This window comes from Ailuropoda melanoleuca, chromosome 1 (genome assembly GCF_002007445.2).
Source record: "Ailuropoda melanoleuca isolate Jingjing chromosome 1, ASM200744v2, whole genome shotgun sequence".
Lineage (NCBI taxonomy): Eukaryota > Metazoa > Chordata > Mammalia > Carnivora > Ursidae > Ailuropoda > Ailuropoda melanoleuca.
Window position 1 is genome coordinate 156,602,561 of NC_048218.1, and position 25,456 is coordinate 156,628,016.

Genomic DNA, 25,456 nt, shown 5'->3' on the forward strand with positions numbered 1-25,456 from the left:
TATTATAGCCTGCAAGACTACAATTCCTGCCTCCCCTCTATTCTATCCTCCTTACTGCCAAAATGACCTTTGAAGATTCTGAAATACCTAGTTATTCCATGAGCACAACTTGTTCTCTTGTGTCTATCCTCTAGTATGAATACCTTTCCTCTTTAGCAAGAATCTCTATCGAGTTCCCTTCAAGAACCAGCTCAAACTTATGTATTCCATCAAATAAGTCCTCCCTCACAAGCACATTTCTCTCAGCAAATAGAATGTCAGTCCTTTCATTCTCTGCCTCCACGGTAGTATTTAAAATTCCACAGTTATTCATATATATCAAACTTTTTTTTTAAAAAGATTTTATTTATTTGACAGAGATAGAGACAGCCAGTGAGAGAGGGAACACAAGCAGGGGGAGTGGGAGAGGAAGAAGCAGGCTCACAGCAGAGGAGCCTGATGTGGGGCTCGATCCCTTAACGCCAGGATCACGCCCTGAGCCGAAGGCAGACGCCCAACCGCTGTGCCACCCAGGCGCCCCATATCTGCCTTTTCTAAACTGGAAGCTTCCTTCATTCATTGATCAAACATTTACTGAGGGGGCGCCTGGGTAGCTCAGTCGGTTAAGCGTCTGCCTTGGGCTCAGGTCATGATCCCAGGGTCCCGGGATCCAGCCCTGCATCAGGCTCCCTGCTCAGTGGGAGAGTCTGTTTCTCCCCCTCCCTCTGCCCCTTACCCCACCCATGCTCTCTCCCTCTCTCTTGCTCACTCTCTCTCAAATAAATAAATAAAATCTTTAAAAAAAACCCAAAATAAACAAAAAAAAAACATTAAATGAAGTCTATCATATGCCCACCATAGCCAGATTCTGTGATTTAAAAGATAAGCATTGTTCATGGCCTCAAGAAGTTCACAGTCTTGTGGAACAGAAATAGATAGATAGATAGATAGATAGATCGATCGATCTCACAATACCATAAGTAAAATGATAAGACATGCATCAGCTATTATAAGGCACTACGAAGGCGCATGTGATGTGACCCATCATGAAGGAAATAAAGGACAGCAAATCAGAGGAAGTATCCCAGAAAAGGTGATACCTAAGACCAGTCTCAGAGGGTAACAGGACATAGACAGATGAAGAACAGGGAAACTGATAAAGAGAAGACAACAGGAGTAGGCACTCAAGCAAGAAACACTTTCATGGGAAGGCCAGTGAAGGTTGTTTTTAAAAAGTAGACTGTGAGAAGCATATCAGATATACAAGTTTAAACCACTGTAGCAACTACGTGCATGAGTTGAAACAGGCAAACCTGGAGGCAGAAAAACCTAAGGGCAATTACGTCATATTACCTAAAAGCCAGAAATAGGGCAAAGGTAGTGGGCATGGACAAAAGTCTATAAACTGGAGAAGTATCTAGATGACTCAACCAATAGATGCTCTAATTAACTTCATGGAGCATGAGAAAAAGCCATCATCATAGCTTTTTAGGCTTGAGTAATAACTGACTGAACAGCTAGTCACCCCCAAACAACATACAGAAGAATAGGGTTGGGGGCAGTATGTTTACTGTTTAGTTTTGTGGATGAAGGAGTCAAGTTTACTAAGGGACATGTTAAGGGTAATATACAAGATCTCAAGTGAAGGTAGCCAGCAAGTAACTGGATATAGTAATATAAGTTATTTTCAAGGGAATACTCTTGCTAGAGATATAGAATTTGAAGATACAAACAGCAATCTTACGAATTAGAATGAAGCAGATCATGAAGACATCAGCAAGTCAAGAATGAAATACTGAAATATTTTAAGGGGCAGAAAAAGAAAAAGCCCATGTAGATGACTGAGAAGGCATGCTTAGAAAGGCATAAAAAGAATCAGGAATGGGTGGAGTCCCAGAAGCTATGAGAACAGTATCTCCCTAAGAAAGAAGCAATCAACAGTATCCAAAAGCTAGAGAATATTCAGTAACATAAAAACTAGTAAATGTCCAGGGGACTTGACAACTAGAAAGTAACTGGTAATTTTACTGAGAGGAGCATCAACAGAGTAGTAACACAGAACCCCACTGCAGTAGGTTTAGGAATGAACGGGAAGAGATTTGTAGGTATGTCAGGCTCTAGAGAAAGATGTAGTAAAAACAGTACGGGTGAGATAGATATGACTCAATGAGCAGGAGATGACAGGCTCAAAGGTACAAAGAGAGCTGAACCTCTAATTAATTGCAAGACGGACAGGTGTTTCCAAAATTTAAACTTTCTTTCAGGGCAGGGAAGGTACCATGTTCAACCTCATCTCCACACAGCTAGCAAAATTCCTGGAATGTAATACAACTCAAAGACTCTGGTATACATGAATACATGAATGAATTCAGGAGGAGACCCCTTTGGTAATACAATAAACAATCTGACAAAAAGGGGAACAGAGAGCTAAAAAGAAATATCCCCTAGAAGCATGTATCCAGAATAGATAACCTGAGTTATGACTTCAGAGATTCATTTACAATTAATGAACTTAGCAATGCACAAATGTATAGGATATGATGCCCCATGCTAAGATGTGTTCAGTCTTTGTCATCCAAATATAAGATCTATTCAGGAGTTTATAAAAAAAATCAGTTTTTATTTGAAATATAAAACCAGCAATTGTTACATCTGTAAAAGGCAGGTTTCATCTGCCTATCCCATCCTATCATCCACAGCCCCAAGAATTGTACTATCCTATCTACTTTTCCCTGCCCAAACTCACCCTGGTCTAGACCAGGTATGTGTACACCTAACACAAAGGCAGCCAAACTTACTATTTAACAGACAGTGTATACCTTGTGAGACCTGGCTCCATAGGCTCTCTCTCTAGGCTCTCTCTCAGTAACCTGAAAAGGTACAAATGGTAATCAGCCAATGATGGGCAATGAACCTGAAAAAGAATATGTACATTCTGGGGCTGGGGTGGCCCTTTTAAGGGACATATAGGCCAATAAGTAAGCAAGGAAGCCAACTGAGAGAAAAACTGAAAATGAAGCAAATACATTCTGAAAAGCTGAAATGAGAGACTTTATGGTTACCTGTAAAAGAGAAAGGGGGAGAGGGAGAGAGAAAAGGGGATGGAGAGAAGGAGAAAGGGAGGGAGAGGAAGAGAGGGAGAGAAACAGAGAGAGTTGAGACCTTAGTCAGCTTCTTAGTTCCCGTAGGACCAGCTGTATTCCATTTCACTTCCCTGAATTCTCCTTTTTATATGAGATAATGGAGGTGTATTTCTGCTCCTCACAATCAAGATTCCCAACTGGAAACTCCTAAATAAGATTAGATAAATGCCAGGAACACAGAAGCCATTTTTGTTTTTCTAAGTCACTAAATAGGCACTACACACTTGAACGCAGAAGTAGTAAGGAATTCTGTCTTCTAATCATAGCTCTGCTCTAAGACATCATGCAAATCTGGGCAATCAAAATGTCTCTCAACTTTTGTTTACTCACTTTGAAAAGACAGAATTGGATTACAGACCTCCTATTCTTAAATGGCTTAAAAATTAACTTGTGATATGATTGTGTGAGGGGTGTGTACATGTGTACACATACAACAAATTCAAAGATATATATACTCTTAAAGCAACCTGCTGGAAGTCTCTTGTAAATTTTTCTCTACATGAAAGATGTAAACTTCGGAGTATAAAATGGCTTTCTCCTAAGACCCCAGAAATCCGTAAAGCAGCACCTAAAGCAAATGTAGTAACTACGTCAAACTATGAAACTTCCTTTCAAGACAAGCAAGATACTCACCTGATACACTGCCTTCCTTCTTGGACTTTGCTCAAAAATGCCTGCCTACCATACCTTAAATGATCTTCTGAGGGATTCCTTAAGAATAGAGCACCATGCTCTGAATCACATAAATGACTCTCGCCACGGCAGACCACAGACAGCTATAATGGTGGATTTCTATAGCTGGTTTAATGTTCCGTGACACAACCTGGCAGAAAAGCTCTATCAAATAACACAGATAGCCTAGAGAAAATGGTGACTCTCATCTGACCAATAAGATCTTCTCTTGAGACTGCCAGTTGGTGCTAAGAGGGATAAAAATCGCAGTAAAACAGTAACAGAAAGTCCACTGTAATAGCAAAGCAATAGCATAGGGATTAACAAACATCTAATGTTAAAGAGGGTCACAAGGTAACTAGGTAGCTAACCAGGCAAGGTAGCCTGTCTGTTCTATTGTGAAGCAAGGCTGTCTAATAAATCTCTTATTTTATTGATTTCAACATGCATCTTTATAATAAAATTCTTGTCACCTAAGGTAATTCCAGAATCCCTCTGTGCTTTGGATGTTAAAAAAAAAAAAGCCTAAATACCTAATACTTTTCATAAAGCTAAATAAATGCATTCTGTGTACCTGTTAGATTTCTAGCTTCTAAAACTAAAGCTAATAATGATAATGATAATAATAATAATAATAATAACAACGACCTTCAGATTCTTTCCTCAAGGACTAAAAATATGCGTTTATAGTCTTATTTGGAGTAAGAAGTTTTCTCTGTTAACAGGAAAACTCAATCAGGTCTTTTCCTAGAGCTTACATTAGCTTAACTTTTTCCTTCTTGGAAAAGAGATAATTTAGTGAGGGCCATTTTATTATGATTAAAACCAAATAAAAAAATGAAATACTGAAAAAAATTGCCGACTTAAATAATGACAAACGGTCATTTAGTCCAACTAAATCAAAATCAGCCTTACCCCAAAAACTTAATTAAGAGATTTGATGACTATTTAACCTATCTTAAGCATTTACTTAAAATTTTCTAAAAAATTCATCTACCAAGTGTAAAACAAGGCACTGTTTTAATAAAGACATTTAAGTGATGGGATGGTCTCAAAATTTTTGAGATAAAAAACTGCCAAGCCCTGCCAATTGATTCCCGCAAAGACAAAGAAATTTGACCTGCACTTCAGTCCGTTAAAACCTATAAATAACTTCTTGAAAGTACCCAAGACTATTTATGTTGCTATTTGTTCGATTATTTTCATGTCATTCTGACAAATAAAGGATAATAAATAGACATTTACTTAGACTTCTAAATTCATTCTCATAAGTTCTAAGAACATAAATATTATAAGGGAAAAGAAATGAAGTAGTACAATTTCAACTCAGTTTGAATGAAAAGAACCAAAATCAAATTCAATAAATCAATAAACCACTGGAAAAAAAAGATAAACATGGTTGAAAATCTACTGCATAAGACATATCAAGTGAGAGCTCATACCTTTAAAAAAACAAAACAAAACTCATCCTTGGCTCATTTTCTTTTTCAAACCACCATAATCTTACCATAGCAGAGTAGAAGGGAAGCAAACAACAAATAAACAAAACCAGGGGATATGTAAAATGGTAAGGCCCAACATGAAACAGTTACCATATGATCCAGAAATTTCACTTCTAGGTATATACCCCAAAGGACTGAAAAATGCGCATATGTGTTCATAGCACCACTATTTATAATAGCCAAAAGATGGAAGTGGCCCAAATGTCCATCAACAAATGAATGGATAAATAAATCATGGTATCTACATACAACAGAGTATTATTTGGCCATAAAAAAGGAATGAGGCACTGACACATGCTACAACATGGATACACTGTGCTAAATAAATGAAAGAAGCCAGACACACAAGGTCAAATATTGTATGATTACATTTATATGAAATACCAAGAATAGAAAAATCCATAGAGACAGAATGCAGAATGACAGATGCCAACATCTGGGAGGTGAGGGAATAGGGAGAAAATGGGGAGCAACTATAATGAATACAATCTTTTTTGGGGGGTGATGGAAATGTTTTGGAACTAGACAGAGGTGGTGTTTGCACAAAATTGTGACTGTACTAAATGCCAATGAATTGTTCACTTTAAAATGGTTAACTCTGTTGTCAATTTCAATTTCACCTCAATTTTTAAAAAAACTTCAAAAAAAAAAATTGGGTCAGTTGTTAGAAGACACAATTTCTAGACCCGGGTTCTAGGCCAGCTACTTATAGCTGACCTCTCTGAGCCTCAATTTCTTCATCTGTAAACAGGTTGGAAACAGATGATATCCAAGGTTCCTCTCATTTAACTGGTGCTCTATATCTGCAGCTCTGAACTTTTAAAGAATTGTATCATATAGGAATTTACCTGAAAAACAAAGCATGAAGTACTGGTTAATGTTCTCAACAACAGTTGTGCAGGAAAGTCATTAGAAAGTTTAACAAAATTGTTTCTCATAATGACTTTAAATAGAAGTGGACATAAACATGAAGAGTCAATTCAAAGAAGGCAATTCTGCCAAGAGTAAAACTAATGTGTTCTAAGATTATAGTTTTCTATTAGTCAAACTATATCCAAGGGCAGAAATTAGAAAATCTAATCACAATTATAAACAAATAAAAAAGAGATTACCTCCAAATTTAACTCTAAATTAAAGAGCATCAATTCTTTTGGGCTTTGGGAGATACTGAGTACCATACAGCCTGAGATAGCTTTGTGCTGGTTGTTTATATTTCTGATTTAGAGTTAATTCACATACACCTATAAATCAAATAAGCCATAAAAATTAAAAAGACTAGTGTTCTCAACCCTACTTTTATAAGGTGGCAGAAAACAGCAAAGACAAATAATCAAAGCCAAAGGTTTCCTCAGGAAGCATCTTTGGATATACTCCAACATAACAAATATTGACCTGAGTTAACCAGAATTTCCCACCACACAGTAGCGTAGAAATAATTTTGGCCTCGAAATTTTAAACCAAAAGATGTCAGCTGTCACAGCCAAAGAAAAATCTTAACATTTCTATGAATCATCTGAATCTGTACTGTTAAAACTAAACTGTGAGATATAACCACAGATGACTGAGACACTGACTTGCTGTGTAGTTTTTAAACAAATATCAACTGACTTTTTAAAAAATGTGTACATGGGTACTATTCATAGACACCTTAACATCAGGAAAGTCAATGAATGCAATCCAAAAAGAGAAAAGGAAAAGGAGCACTATTTACATGACTGTGCCTCAACTTTCACCTTGCTAGTAAGTACATCTGAAAACTAGGAATACAAAAAATGCGTGTCATAACCCAGCTGTTACAAGCACCCTTTTGATGTACCCAAAATCCCCATCACCTATCATAGGCTTCATCTACTTGGTGTCATAGCCTCAAAAAATTACTTGTAGTTTCATAATTTAAACACATATGAAATAAGGTTGCTGTATGCAAAATCATCTAATTAAACAAAGCATAAAAGCTCTAATCATGATATATATTTTGCTTAGTAAAAGCACATGGGTTTTAATTACTAGTTAACATGATACACCATAATTATGCAAAAAGTCTTGTTTTCCACTTAGCATACAATTTTCTTATCTCTACATCAAGCTGTTATTAAGCTTACTACATAACTACTTACCTTATTTTGACCAAAAATATACTGAAAATTTTTTAGAATGTTTTGAACGAATTCTTCATTCAAAACTAATTTCATAGTACGTATGCATAACCAGGGTAGCTCTTTCCGATTGCAAGTATAATACTTTGAAAAGCTTTAATTTTAAAAGAAGAATAAATTTGCTGCACTCTGTTGACAGGGAGGTCTGATGATCGCATTTTTCAAGGTTAACAGTGCAAGAAAATCAAGTTATATGTCAAATTAATAAAATGAGCTGCAATTAACCCATTTATTCTTGCAACAAATTCTTATCAGTTTAACAATTATAAATTTCTAGGTCCATTATACCTTAGTTAATCTAAGCTGAGTGGTTTCTTCGTGAAACTCATTCCAATTTGACTCTCTATACTTAAAATTCTAATGTATAAATAAGGGAAGTTTGCCTATGTAATATATAAAGTCCTTTTTCACTATTTCTAAATCTATTCTAATTCTCGCACACTGGGAAAAAAAATAAAACCCATCAGGAGTTGCTCACAAATCCGAAACTGGACAATTACAATTGTTCCTGAAAAGCATCAAGACTAAAAGAAATAGTGAAGGCTTTGCCAGTGTTAGATACAGCAGAATGCCAAACGCACATGAGCAGCAGAGTGAGCAGAACCATGCTATGCAGAACGGGCCAAGCCCTGACACTCCAAAGCTGCCACCTGCCAGCGTCAGAACGAACAGACCAAGCCTCTAACCACTCCCCAGGGAACCTGTGGAACAGCAGCCCATCCACAGACCTTGCTCAATCAATCCAAACCCCATAACAAAGGGAGGGGTACAAGGCTAGGGTTTCCTATGATGTTCAACCCATCAAGGTCAAAACTGACTCCTGAGTACCATTTACCCAATTACCAACTGTCACCCACTATGGAACTAATGAATGTATTTTCCAAATCAATTCTGAACCCACCATGCCCTGTTGTTTTTGGTCACTACCAAGATAAATGTATTCAGTTATCAGTACTCTCCTATATACTAACCACTGTACTGTTCTTGCTTTTTCCTCCATCATCCAACTTCCCACTACTTCCCTCCTACCCAAAGGTCTCCTCTAGGTTTACTCTGCTCCATAAATAAAAAAAAAAAAAAAAAAAAAAAAAAACGAACACACCTACATCCTCAAAAACTTCACTGTTGGCTTTAAGTAAAAGCTGCTTCTCCAGTGACCCTCTCAAAGGCTGCTTATTTTTTCATTTATCACTTACTCCAATTTTTTGATGCAGGGTCATGGTTCCAATCATAACTCCCAGTCAGTTTCCTGTAAGAACCTCTGTCCCTTATGCAATTCCTGCACCTTGGAATTATGTGGGGGGATTTTAAAGTCCCACTGCCCAGGTTACACCACATACAAATTAAATCAGAATAACTGAGGATGAGAGCTAGCTATTAGGATTTCTGGGGTGCAGCAAAATTAAGGTAAAAGCATTAGTAGTTTGTTAAGTTCCCCAAGTGATTTCAACATGGACACAGGTAGGACCTCCTAATCTCCAAGGCACTCCTAACTGTTCATTCAAAACTTCTGATACATGGCACACAACATTCTTCTCTACCCCAAGTACTACATAACCTTGAATGATTTAACATACATATGGATAATCCATCTATCACTCTACTTTTAACAACATTACTATTTCACCTTTGCCAACTTTCAGTTCAACTCCACTTCAGCCACTCTAAGACCACACTCTAGACTTCATCACCACCTTGTCTTCTCTGAATGGGAAATGTGAAAATTAATTATCTTATTCTCTAGCTACAACCTTCCAGTTCTAAATTAATTATACCAACTGTATCTATTTTTGTCATTTGGAGTTGCAGACACTTGATTCTTCTACTTTCTCCTTATTTAGCCCACTTCTGTATCCACTTCCCTATCTAGATTGGTCTCCACGGTTCACGATTTCAACCACTCTCTTGCCAATATCCTCATTTATCACATTATGCTGAAACTGCTTATTTATTTTCTGATATATGCCATATGCTATAAATCTTGCGAGGACGTAAACTGTGTATGTTTTGTTCATTGATGTATTCTTGGTGCCAAGTATAACATTTGGCACATGCGGTATGCTCTCAGTGGTATATACTGAACACAGTATCCTGATCAATCATCAAATCAATGTTACATAAATCAAGATTTTTTTTTTTCCCAGTAATAATCTTCAACAGTTTATCTTCCTTTCTGATCGTCAACTGGCATCTTAACACTTAGGTTCCACTTATCCTTGGTTTCAGTATCAAATCAATTCATCGAGCAACTGCTATCTATAGGGTAGAGGGAAGGTAACAGTATAAAGTACACCAACAAACAAAAATCATTGGAAAAATAATTCAGAAACTTAGCAAAGCAGGAAAAGATAATTCACATCACTATCTTAAAAGTTATTTTTACAAATTTACTGAAAACTCTCTCTTGTGTTTAAATATAGAGAAAGGTATAGAAGTAAATATGGTTTTTAAAATGGAAAAAGCCAACAATACTTTCACTAACTAAATGTGCTTCTGCCCTGGTTTACTTTTTAAAAATCATGTCATAGTGCAAATAATACTTCATTATTTTTAGATTGCACATACCACTTTTCCAAGACACACCATATTCTTCACTGATTAGCATTCAATTAATAATTCACTTAAAATATTAAAATGAATACACTATTACTAATATTTACTTCTAGCTAGCTATGATCATAAAGGCTGTCATAACATTTGTACTCCTTTAAGCAAAAAATATGAAACACTCGAGACGCAAAGCATAATAGTTGGTCAAATTATGGTAACAATGAAGAAATAGCTTAACACACATGTCCTTTGAAACAGATTTGCATGTGGAAAATCTTTTAAAAAACAGACAGTATTTGTATATTACCAAGGTCAAATTATTTAAGTAGTTAAGAAGAATTTTAAAACGTCGTAGGAAGTATGAATTAGGAAGGTGCAGGTGATGAAGGCAGACACTGCTACAAGTAACTGTGAAGAGGCAGCTGGACCATAAACAGATGATCCTCAAGAGTAACACAAAGTTCAGATTCCTGGACTTAGAGTGACACTGAAACAACAAGCCAGCCTAGTAAAGGATCTCCAAAGTTAAGACCTAGAGACTTAAAATGTGCTAGGAAAAAAAAAAAATAATGGATAAGCACCATAATTATCACAAGACAATGCAGCCAGGAATTTAGTAGGGAGTGGAGGCAGATTACAGGGGCAAAGAGGGCAAGGTTGGAAATACAGGGCGTCTCTGTTTTGGGAAGATTCCTCCTCCTCCAGGGGTGTGACTAACCATGAAGAACACTCACCGCAGGGCAACTGAAGACAGAACACCGCAGAATTTCAGGTCACTGTAGTCAGCTTCCCCACTAAAGAGCACTATTCCAACACTGCACAATGTAAACCCAACTCTTCATCACCCTCAAACCTCAGTAAAGTCTTCTATAAACACACACGCACCATCTACAAATGACACTAAATTCACAAAAAATTTTTAAAAATTCAAGTTGGAGGAAACTACAATGACTTAATTTCAGCTCTACTATTATCTATTTGGTTTTGCTTATGCAATACTAGTAATACCATCTTCTGAAGATAACTACAAAAAATGTATTGCAAAATTTAAATACCTTTTGACACCTAAAGCACAATCAACCAAAGAAAAGTAGATGAACTGGTCTATATCAAAATCAGAAAATTTTGCGCTCAAATGATAGCATCAAGAAAATGAAAAGGCAAAGCACAGAACGGGAGAAAATATTTGTAAATTAAATATCTGAAAACAAACCTCTACCTATAATATACAAAGAACTGTTAAAACTGAGTACAAAATAGACAACCCTATTTTTAAATGAGTACGAGATTCAAACACACAATTTCTCCAATGAAGATAAATGGGTCATGAAATGCACACGAAAAGATGCTCAACATCATTAAGCATTAAGGAAATGCAAATCAAAACCACTATGAGATACCACTTTTCACCCACCAGACAGCTATAATCAAAAACAGAGATAACAAATAATATCAAGGATGTGGAAACTAGAAACTTCCTATATTGCTGGTGTGAATGTCAAATGGTATAGGCGCTTTGGAAAACAGTCGACAGTTCTCAAAAGGTGAAACAGAATTACCGTATGATTCAGCAATTCCATTCCTACTATATATCCCAAGAGAAATGAAACACACGTCCATACAAAAACTTGTACGCAAGTGTTCATACCAGCAGTATTCAGAATAGCACAAAAATGGAAATAACCCCAACAGGGGAAAGGATACACAAAACGTGGTGTACCTATACAATAGAATATTATTAGGCAATACAAAAAATTTGAAATATTGATATATGCTGCAACATGTATGAACCCTGAAAACATGCTAAATGAAAGAAGCCACAAAGGCTACATATTCTAATTCCATTCATATAAAATGTCCAGAACAGGCAAATCGATGGCAAGGTATTTGTGACAGCCTGGGGCTCAAAGGAGGGAAGATCTGGGAATGATGGCTAAAGGGTGAGGGTTTTTCTATTTGGGAGTAATGAGTTCTACAACTTATTGCAGCAATGGAGGTGTAATTCTCTGTATTAAAAGTCACTGAATTATACCCTTTGAGTGAACTGTATAGTATGTGAATAATATCTCAATAAAACTATTTTAAAAATTACCACTTGCTAGCTAAACAACAAAAAAGAGGAAATAAATAAGCAAAGCAGGCTAGACACACAGAAAAATGGAACAGAATCAATTCAAGATAAAAACAATTCTAAAGAATAAGTATCTAAAAAATTACAGTGAAGAAAGGGTACTAATTCTAATGCAGTGGCTCTCAGCCAGGGACAACTTTGCTCCCCAGGAAACATTTAACAACATATGGAGCCATCTTTGGTTATCAAAAGGTTATGTGGTAGGGGCAGCAGAGGAGCAGCTACTATCACAGAGGTGAAGGACATTGTCATGTGCATCCTACACAGCATCCTAATGCACAGGACAACTACTCACAACAATGAGGGAAAAGAGGATGAGAAAGAGGAAAAATAGGAGAAGGAGAAAGAAAGATGAAGAGATGACCTATTCTGGATTAAAGATTTTAATAATGATATTGCTGGAATCTATTCCAGGTTCAAACTGGGAAATTTTAATATAGTGAATATTCAATGGTAATGGGAAATTACTGGTAATTTTATTAGGTGTGACAATAATGCTGTGGTTATACTTTTTTAAATTCTCATTTAATGCGATCCCTAACAAAATACAACATTTTTCACAGAACTAGAACAATCCTAAAATTTCTAGGGAAACACAAAAGACTCCGAATAGCTCAAACAATCTTCAAAAAGAAAAGCAAAGCTGGAGGCATCACAATTCTGGACTTCAAGTTGTATTACAAACCTGCAGTAATCAAAACAGTATGGCGCTGGCACAAAAACAATCATATAGATCAACATAACAGAACAGAAAACCCAGATATAAACCTACAACTATATGGTCAATTCATCTTCAACAAAGCAAGAAAGAATATCCAATGGGAAAAAGATGGTCTCTTCAACAAATGGTGTTGGGAAAACTGCACAACAACATGTTAAAGAAAAAAATTGGACCACTCTTATACCATACACAAAAATAAACTCAAAATGGATGAAAAACCTGAATGTGAGACAGGAAACCATCAAAATCATAAAAGAAAACAAAGGCAGTAACCTCTTAGACATGACCCGTGGCAGTTTTTTTATAGTATGTCTCCTGAGGCACGGGAAACAAAAGCAAAAATAAAGTGCTGGGACTACATCAAAATAAAAAGCTTCTGCACAGAGAAGGAAACAATCAACAAAACTAAAATGCAACCTATGGGATGGGAGAAGATACTTGCAAATGACATATCTAATAAAAGGTTAGTATGCAAAATACATAAAGAATTTACACAATTCGGGACACCTGTGTGGCTCAATCAATCAATCTGCCTTTGCCTCAGGTCATAATCTTGGAGTTCCCGGATGAAGCCCAGAGGCAGGCTCCCTGCTCAATGGGGAGTCTGCTTCTCCCTCTCCCTCTGTTCCTCCCCCTCTCATGCTTTCTCTCACTCACTCTATCAAATAAATAAAATCTTAAAAAAAAAAAAAAGATTTACACAACTCAACACCCAAAAAACAAATAATCAAATTTAAAAATGGGCAGAAAACATGTACAGACACTTCACCAAAGAAGACATCTAGATGCCCAACAGACACATGTAAAGATGTTTATCATCACTTACAATCAGGGAAATGCAAATCAGAACTACAACGAGCTGTCACCTCGCGCTTGTCAGAATGGCTAAAATCAAAAACACAAGAAAAAACATGTGTTGGAGAGGATGTGCAGAAAAAGGAATCCTTGTGCACGCTTGGTGGGAATGCAAACTGGTGCAGCCACTCTGAAAAACAGTATGGAGGTTCCTCAAAAAGTTAAAAATAGAGCTACCCTACAGCCCAGCAATCACACTACTGGGTATTTACCCAAAGAATACAAGAACACTAATTTAAAGGGATACATGCACCCCTACATTTATCGTAGCATTATTTACAATAGCCAAGATATGAAAGCACCTCCAAGCGTCTGTCAATTGATTAATGGATAAAGATGTGATGTTTGTGCATATATAATATATGGAATATTATCCAGCCATGAAATCTTGCCATTTGCAATGATATGGATGGAGCTAGAGAGTATTATGCTAAGCAAAATAAGTCAGAGAAAGACAAATACCGTATGACTTCACTCATGTGTTAAGAAAAAAACAAACAAGCAAAGGGGAAGGGGGGGTTGAAATCAAGAAACAGAGACTCTCAATTATAGAGAATTGATGGTTACAAAAAGAAGGTGGGTGGGGAGATGGGTTAAATAGGTGAGGGGGCTTAAGGAGTGCACTTGTAGTGATGAACACAAGGTAATGTATGGAATTGCTGAATCACCATATTGTACATCTAAAACTGATATAACACTGTATACTAACTATATTGGAATTAAAATAAAAACTTAAAAAGCCAAAAAAAAAAATCTGTACTCTTGGGAGATTATGAGAGTATTCTGAGAAGTAACATAATATGTGCAATTTACTTTAAAATGATTCAGCTACAACAACAAAAATAACACAGAGTCAGAAATAAAGCAAATATGACAAAATGTTAACAATACAGGTACTTGGTACATGGGTGCTAAAGGCAATGTTTTTCAAGGTTTCTGTATGTTTGAAAAATTGCACTTTAAAAATTGATTTAAATTATATATTTTATAATTTTTTTATATTTCTATGGTTTATTTTAAAAATGTTTTTCTGAATAATGGAGAGTGTTTTAATACATTACATTTCTTGAAACAATGATGGAAATGTTTTAATGGGGAAGAGGGCATTATTCCACGATATTCTTTAATTAATTAAAGAAAACATCAAAAAAAATTAAGATCTTGAATGCTCAGGTTTCTCAGAAATTTTCTTCCTATTCCATAAATACCTTGTTCTCTTTAGATCCTGTCACTATAACACTAAACTAAACTAAAATGTATTGTTCTAATATAATACAGTATTGCACTTGGCGTTTCTAACCCAACAACTGGTCTACTGTCTACCTACCCTATTTGGGCCACATTATACTACATAAAGATCCTCAAGGTCCGTAGAGCCTCCAACTTTTGATTTCGGCTCAGGTCATGATCTCACAGTCAAGAGATGGAGCCCTATCCTGCTCAGCCTGGATCCTACTCTCTCTCCCTCTGCCAAGCCCCGGCTCTCGCACAATCAATCAATAAAAATAAAAATAAAATAAAATCTTTAAAAAAAATCAAGATCATTCTCTCATTACCTCATACTGAAAAATAAGCTTAGTTACATGGCAATTCATATTAAGTGCCTTTAACAAAAGTGAATTATAAAGAATGAATCTAATTAATACACCTGAAAAGATTTCCATTTACAAAAGTGTTCCTAAAGTTCAAAAAACTTTTACCACAGCAGTTTAGGGGTGCAAAAGCAAGACAAAACAGGCCATATTCATAAATGGCCCCTCTCTCCCTCATTCATACATGACTATAACAATACAAGAATGAAAGTTTCCATATTCAAACTCAACTTTTGCTTTTCCCCATCATATATCATCCAAGGGTAAATCAAAACAACACAAGCCTATCACAGTAGAGAGACTTAGATCTTCCATGCAAAGCCTAGCAATGAACTATCACCAATCTCCTACCTTTTTTCCTTATGAAAAGGAGAATCCTCTAAAACAACCGTAGGAGTCACCATTTACTAAGTGCTTAGAATTGGCTAGGACCTTTGCCAACCAGTTTATATATATTTCATTCTCACAACTACTCTGACAAAAGTTATATTACTAACTTATTCTACAGATGAGGAAACAGTTAAATCATATAATTGGGCCACGAACTGAGCTTGGTTTAAAATTCAAGCATGTTTTGAACCATTATTTTATACTGACTCTCAAGTAGACTTTTTAAAAAGGAACTAGGGAGAGGATGGGCAACATTCTATACACAATATCTGAATAATCAAATAAAAGTGGCTTACTGAGATTCAAAAATTCAATTTATCAGAAAAACCTGAAGTAACTAAGACACTAACATCTTAAATCCCTTGGTACTCTTTAAAAATCTGATGTAGATTTTGTAAGTAATAGTATTCAGGTAACTTTTAGGGTATGTTCTAGACGTGGCACAGATACACGTAAATTTCCTTCACATTCCTGATGACTGTACAGTAACAACTCAATATCAGAACAATGACCCTGAAAGTACTACAAGATCCTTTCAATTCACAATAAAAAAACAAAGCTCAATAGTGTTCATTAACTCAGAGATCATAAGTCTTTTTTTTTTAAGATTTTATTTATTCATTTTACAGAGAGAGAGACAGCCAGCGAGTGAGGGAACACAAGCAGGGGGGAGTGGGAGAGAAAGAAGCAGGCTCCCAGCAAAAGGGCCCGATGCGGGGCTTGATTCCAGAATGTGGGGATCACGCCCTGGGCCAAAGGCAGACGCCCAACCAGGCACCCTCGTAAGTCTTTTTAATCAAGATAAATTCAGACAAGAGGCATACCATCATAAAAAATATATATACTGCACTGTATTGTTTTAAAATAAATAAATAAATATATATATATATACACACACACTGTTTTATTTGTTTACCTCTTAAATTAACAATGGAAAAATATTTTCATACCCGTTCATGGTGTGTAAGTTAAAAATGAAAGTTAAATACTCTATCGTGGCCTCTTTAATTTATCTGCAAGAGGGAGGAAAGGGTAAAGGTTGGGGGGAAAGCCCTGAGAGAGCAAGCTGCAAGCTTCCAGAGAGGAGAATAATAAAAGAGGCAAGGGAAAATAACCAACACATCCACAAAGCATCACAGACAAGAAGGAAAAAATAAGTATAGAAAGGAAAATAAAGACAGATATAGATTCACCCATAAAGGACTCTGATGGCATAATCTCCAGCTAAGTAAAATGTTTTTAAAACAGGAACATCCCTCCTTGTGTATAAGTTTATTTTATCGCTGCATGAATGCAGATAGGTAGCTATTGTATGAAGGGATTGAAATAATTTATATGCTTAACATCCATATTAAGACTTGTAAGTACAAATTTTACTCCTAATAACATACCCCTCAGTCCTTTTCTTAAGTCGCTGCACAATATTAATACCAATCATGGCACTATATATATTTTTTAAACAAAGGATTTTTACATTCCTTGCCTATTCCCTATAAAAGGAACAATCCAACAGAAGAGCTAATATAAATTCAAAGCAACTTTACATTAAATTTTATCAAACTGACAAGAATCACAGTACTTCCCACTATAGAAAACGATACAACACTGCCATTTTTAAAACACAATATGAAATCGTACTACAACTTTTTCCTTTCACTCATCTACAGTAAAAGCTTGAATACAGAAGAGATATATTGGTTAGTCAAAAGTTCTAGTTATGACTAATTCATATTATACAGGTATCACCTCTCGATTTCCTCCCAAAATTCAGTCTAAATCTAGCTCTCAATGTAACACATAAATCAGAAAGTTAGTAAAAACTGAGACAGAAAGGGAAGAATTAGATCATCTGGGTCAAAGAGGACTTCTTTGTTTAATTTAACATTTTAAAACCTCCACTATGAGACAAAGAACAGAGAAAACAACTTCAAACACTAAATTCTAAGTTATGAAAATAAACTACTTGCTACCTACATCTGAAGAAATAATAATAAAACTTAGTATTTACTGAGTGTTACAGTGGGAAACATTATTCACAGTATTTAATGTGTCATTTCACTTGCTTTGTAACAACACTATGGCGTTAAGTACCATTAATTTACAGTCCTGCAGATGAGAAAACTAAGGTTCAAAAAGGTTAATAACTTTCCAAAATCAAATGCTCTAAAGTGACAAAACTTTGATTCAAATCCAAATAATCTGACACCAGCCATCGCTCTTAATCATCAGTAAACACTCTTCAGAAATTAGAATGTTCAATTTGTGATTAGAAAACACATATATGCACGTACATAAAGATTTATAGATAGAAAAAAAGATGATTAACATTCTTTGCCCCAGTACAAAGATAATCACACTAAATTTTGCATTAGTGCATATTACTTGATTGAATATTCTGAGTTATCAGACATTAATTTGCTGAGCTTTAGTTCATAAAACACATTTTTAATAAATTATAAAATACTCTCAAGCCTAGTTGATTTTTCTAAAATTTTTAGTAATCAACACACCCACTCTGTAAAATTCGTTATTTCAGGGTTTTTTTCCTCTTTGTTGTTACAACTTTCAAGCTACCTCCAACCCCCCCCACCCCATTTTCTTGTATTCTGCTAACTTTTACCAGGGTTAGACTATTCCAAAGGTTTTAAGTGTTGAGCACTTAGGTGTTACTCAAGAAAATGTGTCAGATGTTAGTAATTAACATCAGGTATAAAAATAGCTGATTATATTAATAACTGCAGTCTGATTAAATACCCTGAGAAAAATATGCCATCTCAAATAAACTCGAGAAGAGACATCAAGAACAAATCTAAAGTACAATATTATGACTTAAAGAAACACTGGATAACACATATCTTAAAATCAGACCAATCACTTCCCAAAATTTATGTAATAAATAAAATGAAATTTTATTTCATATTTAACTCTTCCATTAACACTGCACAACTTCAATCAGTTTTATCATTTCCAAGCCTCAAATGATGGTGAATCCAAAAGCCATTCTCCACAAATGCGTGCTGTCACAAAACTCTAGCCTTAAAAGTCACAATACAAAGAATCATACACTCTCTACAGGGCGAAACTATAGCCAGGCTAAAAATAGCTCCAGGGTTTCAGGAGCAAAACCAATTCAGGTTTAAGCACAGTAACATCCAAGGACTCTCCAATCATGCAGAGCTCCGGTGAAAAGCAAAAGCAGGACTCGCCCTGGGGATTTCACAGATGCATCAGAATATAAGGGTTCCTCAGGAAATTGGGAAAAATAGTGCAATACACCAACAGCAGTAAATTATTCCAGTTGATGTATATGAAGTGTCTGGTACTAACTTAAAGATCATAAACCAGTTTAATTTTCACAGCTGAACATAGAACTGTTTCACTGAACTTTTCTGATACATATCACTTCTGAATTTATAATGGAATTGCAGATGGCTGAAATGATCTAACAATGTTCTGTCTCTAACAGTGACACTGAGAGGCTTTTCAGTCAAGAGATTATGGTAGCAGCTGCCCTCCCTGAAAATGTACCCCACAAATAACTTTTTGAAATCCATGACCAAATTTTTACTCATACTTGCAAACTTTCAAGATATTAAAGGTTATACAAACTGTGAAACACTCAACAAAACACCACAAAAATCAGCATTATTGTACTGTTTGAAACAAAGCTTTATCTAGTTCAGGAATACACATTTTAAGTAGTACACATAAAATCGTAATAAAAATCAAGTATTAAGAGATACAAGATAAAATCTAAGTTGTTCTTGCATTTGTAATCGGTCATGTGAAAATAAGATCACTCTAACCAATTTTTACCTGTAAGAAAAATTAAGACAGAAATACATTCTAAAGAAAAGCTTGGTGTTCAACTTTTTTTTTTGTCAAACTTCTTTGCTTTTTGTGATCCCGAACACAATATTCAACCACAGTGTCCTATTAAAAAATATCTAATGAACACTGATAGTAACCAATCTTTGAAAGGTAATTAATGTGATAGCATAAATTTATGGCAGACAATTTTTGTCTTAATCATTTTTCACATTTACCTTAATCTTACTGAAAAGAATATTTAACATTCATTCCCTCAACAGATATTTAGTGAAGACACTAGATGTTAAGTTCTATTCCAGGTACTGGCAACACAACCATGAGCCCCATCTTCAGGAGTTTACATTCAGTAGGGAAGAAACACAAAATGAATATATAATAGATGAGGGTGGAGATTAAGCATTACTTTCATCAGGGTAATGGAATTCAGCTGGATCCTTCAGTAGACAAAGGTAATCCCTTAAGGAGATTTAAGGAATCTTTTCAGGAAAAAAACAACAACAAAGAACATGACAATTTCAGATTTTTTTTTTTTTTTTTACCTCTTGGTTCTTTTATTTTTCATTTATTATGAATTAGCCTGGAGCAAATACAGATGGGAGAGATGGGCTGACTCTTCAATAGCAAGGAGAAACTCATTGTAGAGCTGCCATCTCATCCAAACTGGTAGTTTTACCTGCAGTTATAAAGCTAATGCAAGTAATTACCTTCTAATTACATATTCCAACCTTTTCTTCTGCTTAATTTTTTATCCTTTAATTATGTTATCTGTTTTATTTTGACAAAAGACCTCAAGGCTTCAGCGGAATGATTGCCAAACCGCACAAACTGAGCTCTGAGAGTGAATTTTCTGAGGGCAGGTTTCAGATCTGACTCACCATTCGAGCACCAGAGCTTCTCATGTGCCTACCACACAGTAGGTGTATTTCTGTTTGGTGAACAAAATAAACCACAGAAATTAATCTCTAGTACAAGTTACAACCAAAGCTTTACGAAAATTACCCTAAACAACAGCTTTTCAAGAATTGATCAGGGTTGATTAAAAGATTTCTTTTCCCACAAATATTTAAGAATATGTAGAAATGACTGCTAACCCTCAAATAAGTAACTTGAAATTTTCAAAATATTTTTTGGAACTTCTCTTTCAAAAATCCTTTGGATTCAGTTTACCAACTACACAGGAAACTAACCTCATTACTAGTTTGCAAGACATGCTCTGTCTACTCTTTATTTTTTTTCTTTCACTTTTTTAATCTCTTCTCTGCCTCCCCTATAACTGCACCAATAGCCAGGGGGCACTCTCTTTCTCCAGAGATCCATTCATCCACCCGCTAAGAAGTCAATGAGCCATAAAGCTAGATGGAGCCTAGGACTTGGGTTCATACCCGTGCAAGACATACAGAAAAAAACCCTGATGTATTAACCACTAATATTTGTATAATGACTGACAATTTACAGAGTTGTACTTTCTATCATTTTATCTGATCTTCACAACAATATGAGAGCAGCTAGAAAGTGCTATTATTATCCAATTTTATAAAGAAGGAAACTAAGACTCAGAAATTTCAAACAACTTCCCTAATGTCACATCATAAATAAGTGAAGTTGGGACTCATCCCTATACTACTTAACATATAGGCTATTTGTCTTGCTTCACTATTGTTGTAGATGTAATTTATTGACAGACGTGAGGATGAATCACCACCATGAGTCCAGGCTATTTATTCACTCAATTTTAACCCCTTTTTTTAATGGTAAAATAGTTTAAAAGCTGTCCACTTGCTTTAATTCAAAGTTCCCTCTCCTCCCAAATATTTAAAGTGTTGTAGTATCAAAATTAAACCTGAAAAATAGAAAGTCAATTTTAGATTACCATCAACAGAGAGGGCACTTAATGGTCTGTAAAACCACAAATTTTCAAAACATATTTAAAAAGCCATACCCTGGGAACCTCACTCAGGGAATGCCATCAAGTCACTTAGCTTCACCACCAAATGGCTACCTATTGAGTGACCAGCACTGAAAACTTCCCCATGATAGAACTTATTTTCTTCCTCTTCCAAAAGCTCATGCTCCCTCCTTTTCCATTATTACTCAACTAACACGGCTTGGTTGATTCTACCTGAAGCAAACATCTTCTTACACCCTTTTTCTTCTCCCTTTAAGAGATTTCTCTTCATTCCACAGTTACACTAGAAATGAGACTAAATGTAAGTAAGCATGAGCACATCTAACAAGACTAGATTAATACATAAAACACTCTATATAATCTGCGAAAAGCTATATATAATGGCAATTACTACATAAAGAGATGAAAAGCAAATGCATTTTCCGGTGGCCTTATGACATAAAACCAATACCTTTAATCTTTTTTTTTTTCAGATTTTATTTAAGCAACGGGAGAGTGATGGCAGAGAGAAGCAGGCTCCCCACTGAGCAGGGAGCCTGACGTGGGACTCGACCCCAGGACCCTGGGATCATGACCTGAGTTGAAGCAGATACTTAACGGACTGAGCCACCCAGGCATCCCTACCTTTAATCTTTAAAACTACAAACATTTCTACTTATTTCTTAGTTCTTCTCCCAAATTTAATTCCACATTTCCCCAAATAAAATAATTTCATAAACTTGTAGCAAATAATATAACACTTTTATTTTTTTTAAGATTTTATTTATTTATTTAACTGACAGAGAGAGTGAGAGCAAGGGAGCATGAGCCAAGGGAGGGGCAGAGAAGCAGACTCCCCACTGAGCAGGGAGCGTGGGGACTCTACTGTAGACTCTGGGATCCTGACCTGAGCTGAAGGCAGATGCTTACCCGACTGAGCCACGTAGGTGCCCAATATAACACTTTTAATCCTAAACATACAGTAGATTAGTTAAGAAAATATTTTATCAATGTCTATGGAAAACTGGGCAACAAACTTCGGAACAATCCATCCAAACACCAGAGTCATATACACCAATATCTCCCTATCTAGGACTCCCAAGCATAGTTATGAAAAACTAAAACCTCTATTTTAATATTTCAAAATACTGAATGGAAGACATGTTTAATATAAAGTTGTAGGGCGTAACTAAACTGACACATATATTTGCTTCTGCTTGAAATTCTATCGACTAGCTAGCAACCTGCTGATCAGGATTGATGAACAAGGGGTATATGTGTGCTAGATTAATAAAACATAATGAAAATATTTATGAATATAATTTATTTATAAACTCGGAAAATCCGGAATCAAAAGGGGAAAAATAAATCAAAGGCCTTTTAAAATTCTTTTTTTTTTTTTTTAGGATATTATTTTTAAGTGATCTCTACACCCAACATCGGGCTTAAACTCAACAATCCTGAGATCCAAAGTCACACATTTTACCAACGTAGCCAGCCAGGTGCCCCACCCCTTTAAAATTGTTGAGAAATGGTTGGCAATATTCAACTCGGCTTATCAAAAGATTCTAAACAATGTTGTGTGTACAGCTACCAGCCAGCCTCATTCTAGACAGTGATGTCCTTCCATTCTCCTTATAAAATCTCTTTCCTACTTTTTAACAACCTTTAAATGCCAATGGAGCTATGATTCTTGTTCTGGTTAAAAGCCTTTACAGTACCATTAATCATTTAAAAAAGAGCTCATTAGTTTAAAGACTAATGCATCCCAAGAATATTTCTCTTAACAAACATACTAACAAAAAGCAAGTCATAATTTTATATTAAACATTATGGGCAAGAGTGTGTTTTAAAAAAGCCCCCCAAAATCCTTCCTTGCTTCACAACTCATCACATCTCAGGATTTTCCAGACAGACACAAAAGAAACTCTGTTTCTGTATTAGAGTTCTCCAGAGAAACAGAACCAATAAGAAACATAGTTTTTTTAAGGAGGTTTATTATGAAGGGCTGGTTCACATGATTATGGGGGCTGAGAAGTCCCACAATCTGCCATCTGAAAGCCAGAGACCCAGGAAAACTAGTGGTAATTCAGTCCAAAGGCCTGAGAACCAGGGGACCAATGATATAAATCCCAGTCCAAGGGAGGAGATAAAATGAGGTGTCATGTTCCAGCTCTAGCAGTAAAGGGGGGGGNGAGGGGGGGGGGGGGGGGCGCACAAATTCCTCCTTCCACCACCAGCAGTTTTATTCAGGCCCTCCAGGGATTAGAGAGTGCCCACCCATAACAGGTAGAGCAATCTACCAAAGAAGAGTCCACTGATTCACATGCTAATCTCATCCTCCTCCATATACACCCTAAGAGACACACCCAGAAATACTGTTTAATCTGGGCACCCCACGGCCAGTTAAACTGACAAAATTACCCATCACATGGTTAAACAACTTTACGATATAATGCAAACTCTATCACCTTTGAGAGCAAATCACCTATCAAAAGTTATGAAAAATCTCAAAAGAACAAACCTATTAACTTCCTTTGTGCAAATACCTTCAAAATGTATTTGAAACACAAAATTTTATTCTCTTAACAACTATTAACCTGTGACTTCCAAAAGTGCTACAAAGTGCGCCTTTTCCCATCTGTGTCTTATTTGTTAACCACAAAATCAACAATTAGTGTTAAGATATAAAAAACATTAAATCTGGGTGGCAGTAACTTAACAAAATATAAACCATTTTTATTTAACATTTACTAACACCTCATATTTGCCCACAACCCAAACTATTAAGCTTAAACAGCTACAATGTTTTACTCCATTGTTTTTAAAAGCACAAGACAAATGTCAACAGGCTGGTAACTGGTTGTTATGCAAAAAATAACCTCCAGAGTATACCACAGCTCTGGTTTAAATTCAACATATTTTCCTACATCTCCTATACTTTTAGTCGTCTATAATAGTAAATGCTCAGAATCATCACCCTAATAGTTTTTGGAAAATGTTTACAAATGTGTTTAATAAAAATTCATTGATAAATACTTCTTTATATCCTAATGTATTTCATTATATTCTAATGTGAAAATTCAGATTAATTGAAACAAATCCTCAAGTAAACACCCCATACCCAAATTCTTATATATGCAAATTTATACTTTCTTTTTAAAACAGAGGAATGGAGGGTGAAGAGGTATTAAACAAATAATTTTCAAGTATACTAAGACAAATAGGAGTAACATTAAGAGTAAGAAGTCCTAACAGGGGCAAAGACAGAAGGGGAAAAAGATAAACTAGACATTTAAAACAAACAAATCTGTCATTCCTATGTGGAAAATGCTAAAGACACACAGATATGGCTAGCAAGTCTTCTAAATATTTCATTTGTATTGAAAATGAAAATAATACAAATTGAAGCCAAAAAGTTTAAATTGAAAACTATGTTAACTGCCCTTTAGGGGGAAAAAAAAAAAGCAAGAGGACCTACTGGGGCTGTACTTTCAATTCAACACTAATCATCACAGGTTTCAAAGTTCAACATACATACTAATTTGCTAAACTAGGTAATTTTTCCTTTAACTTAAGATGGCCCTTAATTGATCACTTGCATAGTTTCTCATTTCTGAAACGGCTTCAAAGATCTATTTTGACAAAATGCAAAACTGAAGTTTCATATGTTTATCACTACTGTTACTATTATGTATCTATACACTCGGCATCCTCATCCTGGTTCAAAAAAAAAAAAACAACTTATACCTAAAAATAGTCTACTGATGATTTTCAGCTACAAAAGAAAATTAATGATACATTCCATACTGAGCCACAAAAACCGCACACCATGTGGAATAAAGGACCTAGGTGTGACTCCTGGTTCCACCACCTGTTATATAACTTTAAGCAAACTATTTTAACTCTCAAGTCTTCTCATCTGGCTATTGAGGACAGTATCTCCTACCTCAACGCTGAGATGTCAAAGAACGAAGCAGACAGTACAACTCACCACTTTCTGAGCACAGGGTCTCCTTGCTGAACAAGACATTCTTTTGTAACATAGC

At 35.7% G+C, this 25,456-nt stretch overlaps 1 protein-coding gene across 6 annotated transcripts in view; it reads right to left on the reverse strand.

Moving 5' to 3' along the window:
- The window catches only part of SNX13 (sorting nexin 13), a 127,605-nt gene that overhangs the window by 99,042 nt on the left and 3,107 nt on the right, over positions 1-25,456 (reverse strand). For 4 of the 6 annotated variants that reach the window (XR_004627970.1, XM_034668807.1, XM_034668784.1 and 1 more), the window contains exon 2: positions 2,799-2,849. The exons of 1 other annotated variant lie outside the window; for it this stretch is intronic. Coding sequence is in view for 4 of the 5 variants with exons in the window: in XM_034668807.1 (XP_034524698.1) it covers positions 2,799-2,849 (51 nt within the window). In the remaining variant the exon portion in view is untranslated. Of the gene's footprint in view, positions 1-2,798; positions 2,850-6,013; positions 6,145-25,456 lie in introns of all 6 variants that reach the window. One more of the 6 variants, XM_034668821.1, reaches the window with a different exon arrangement.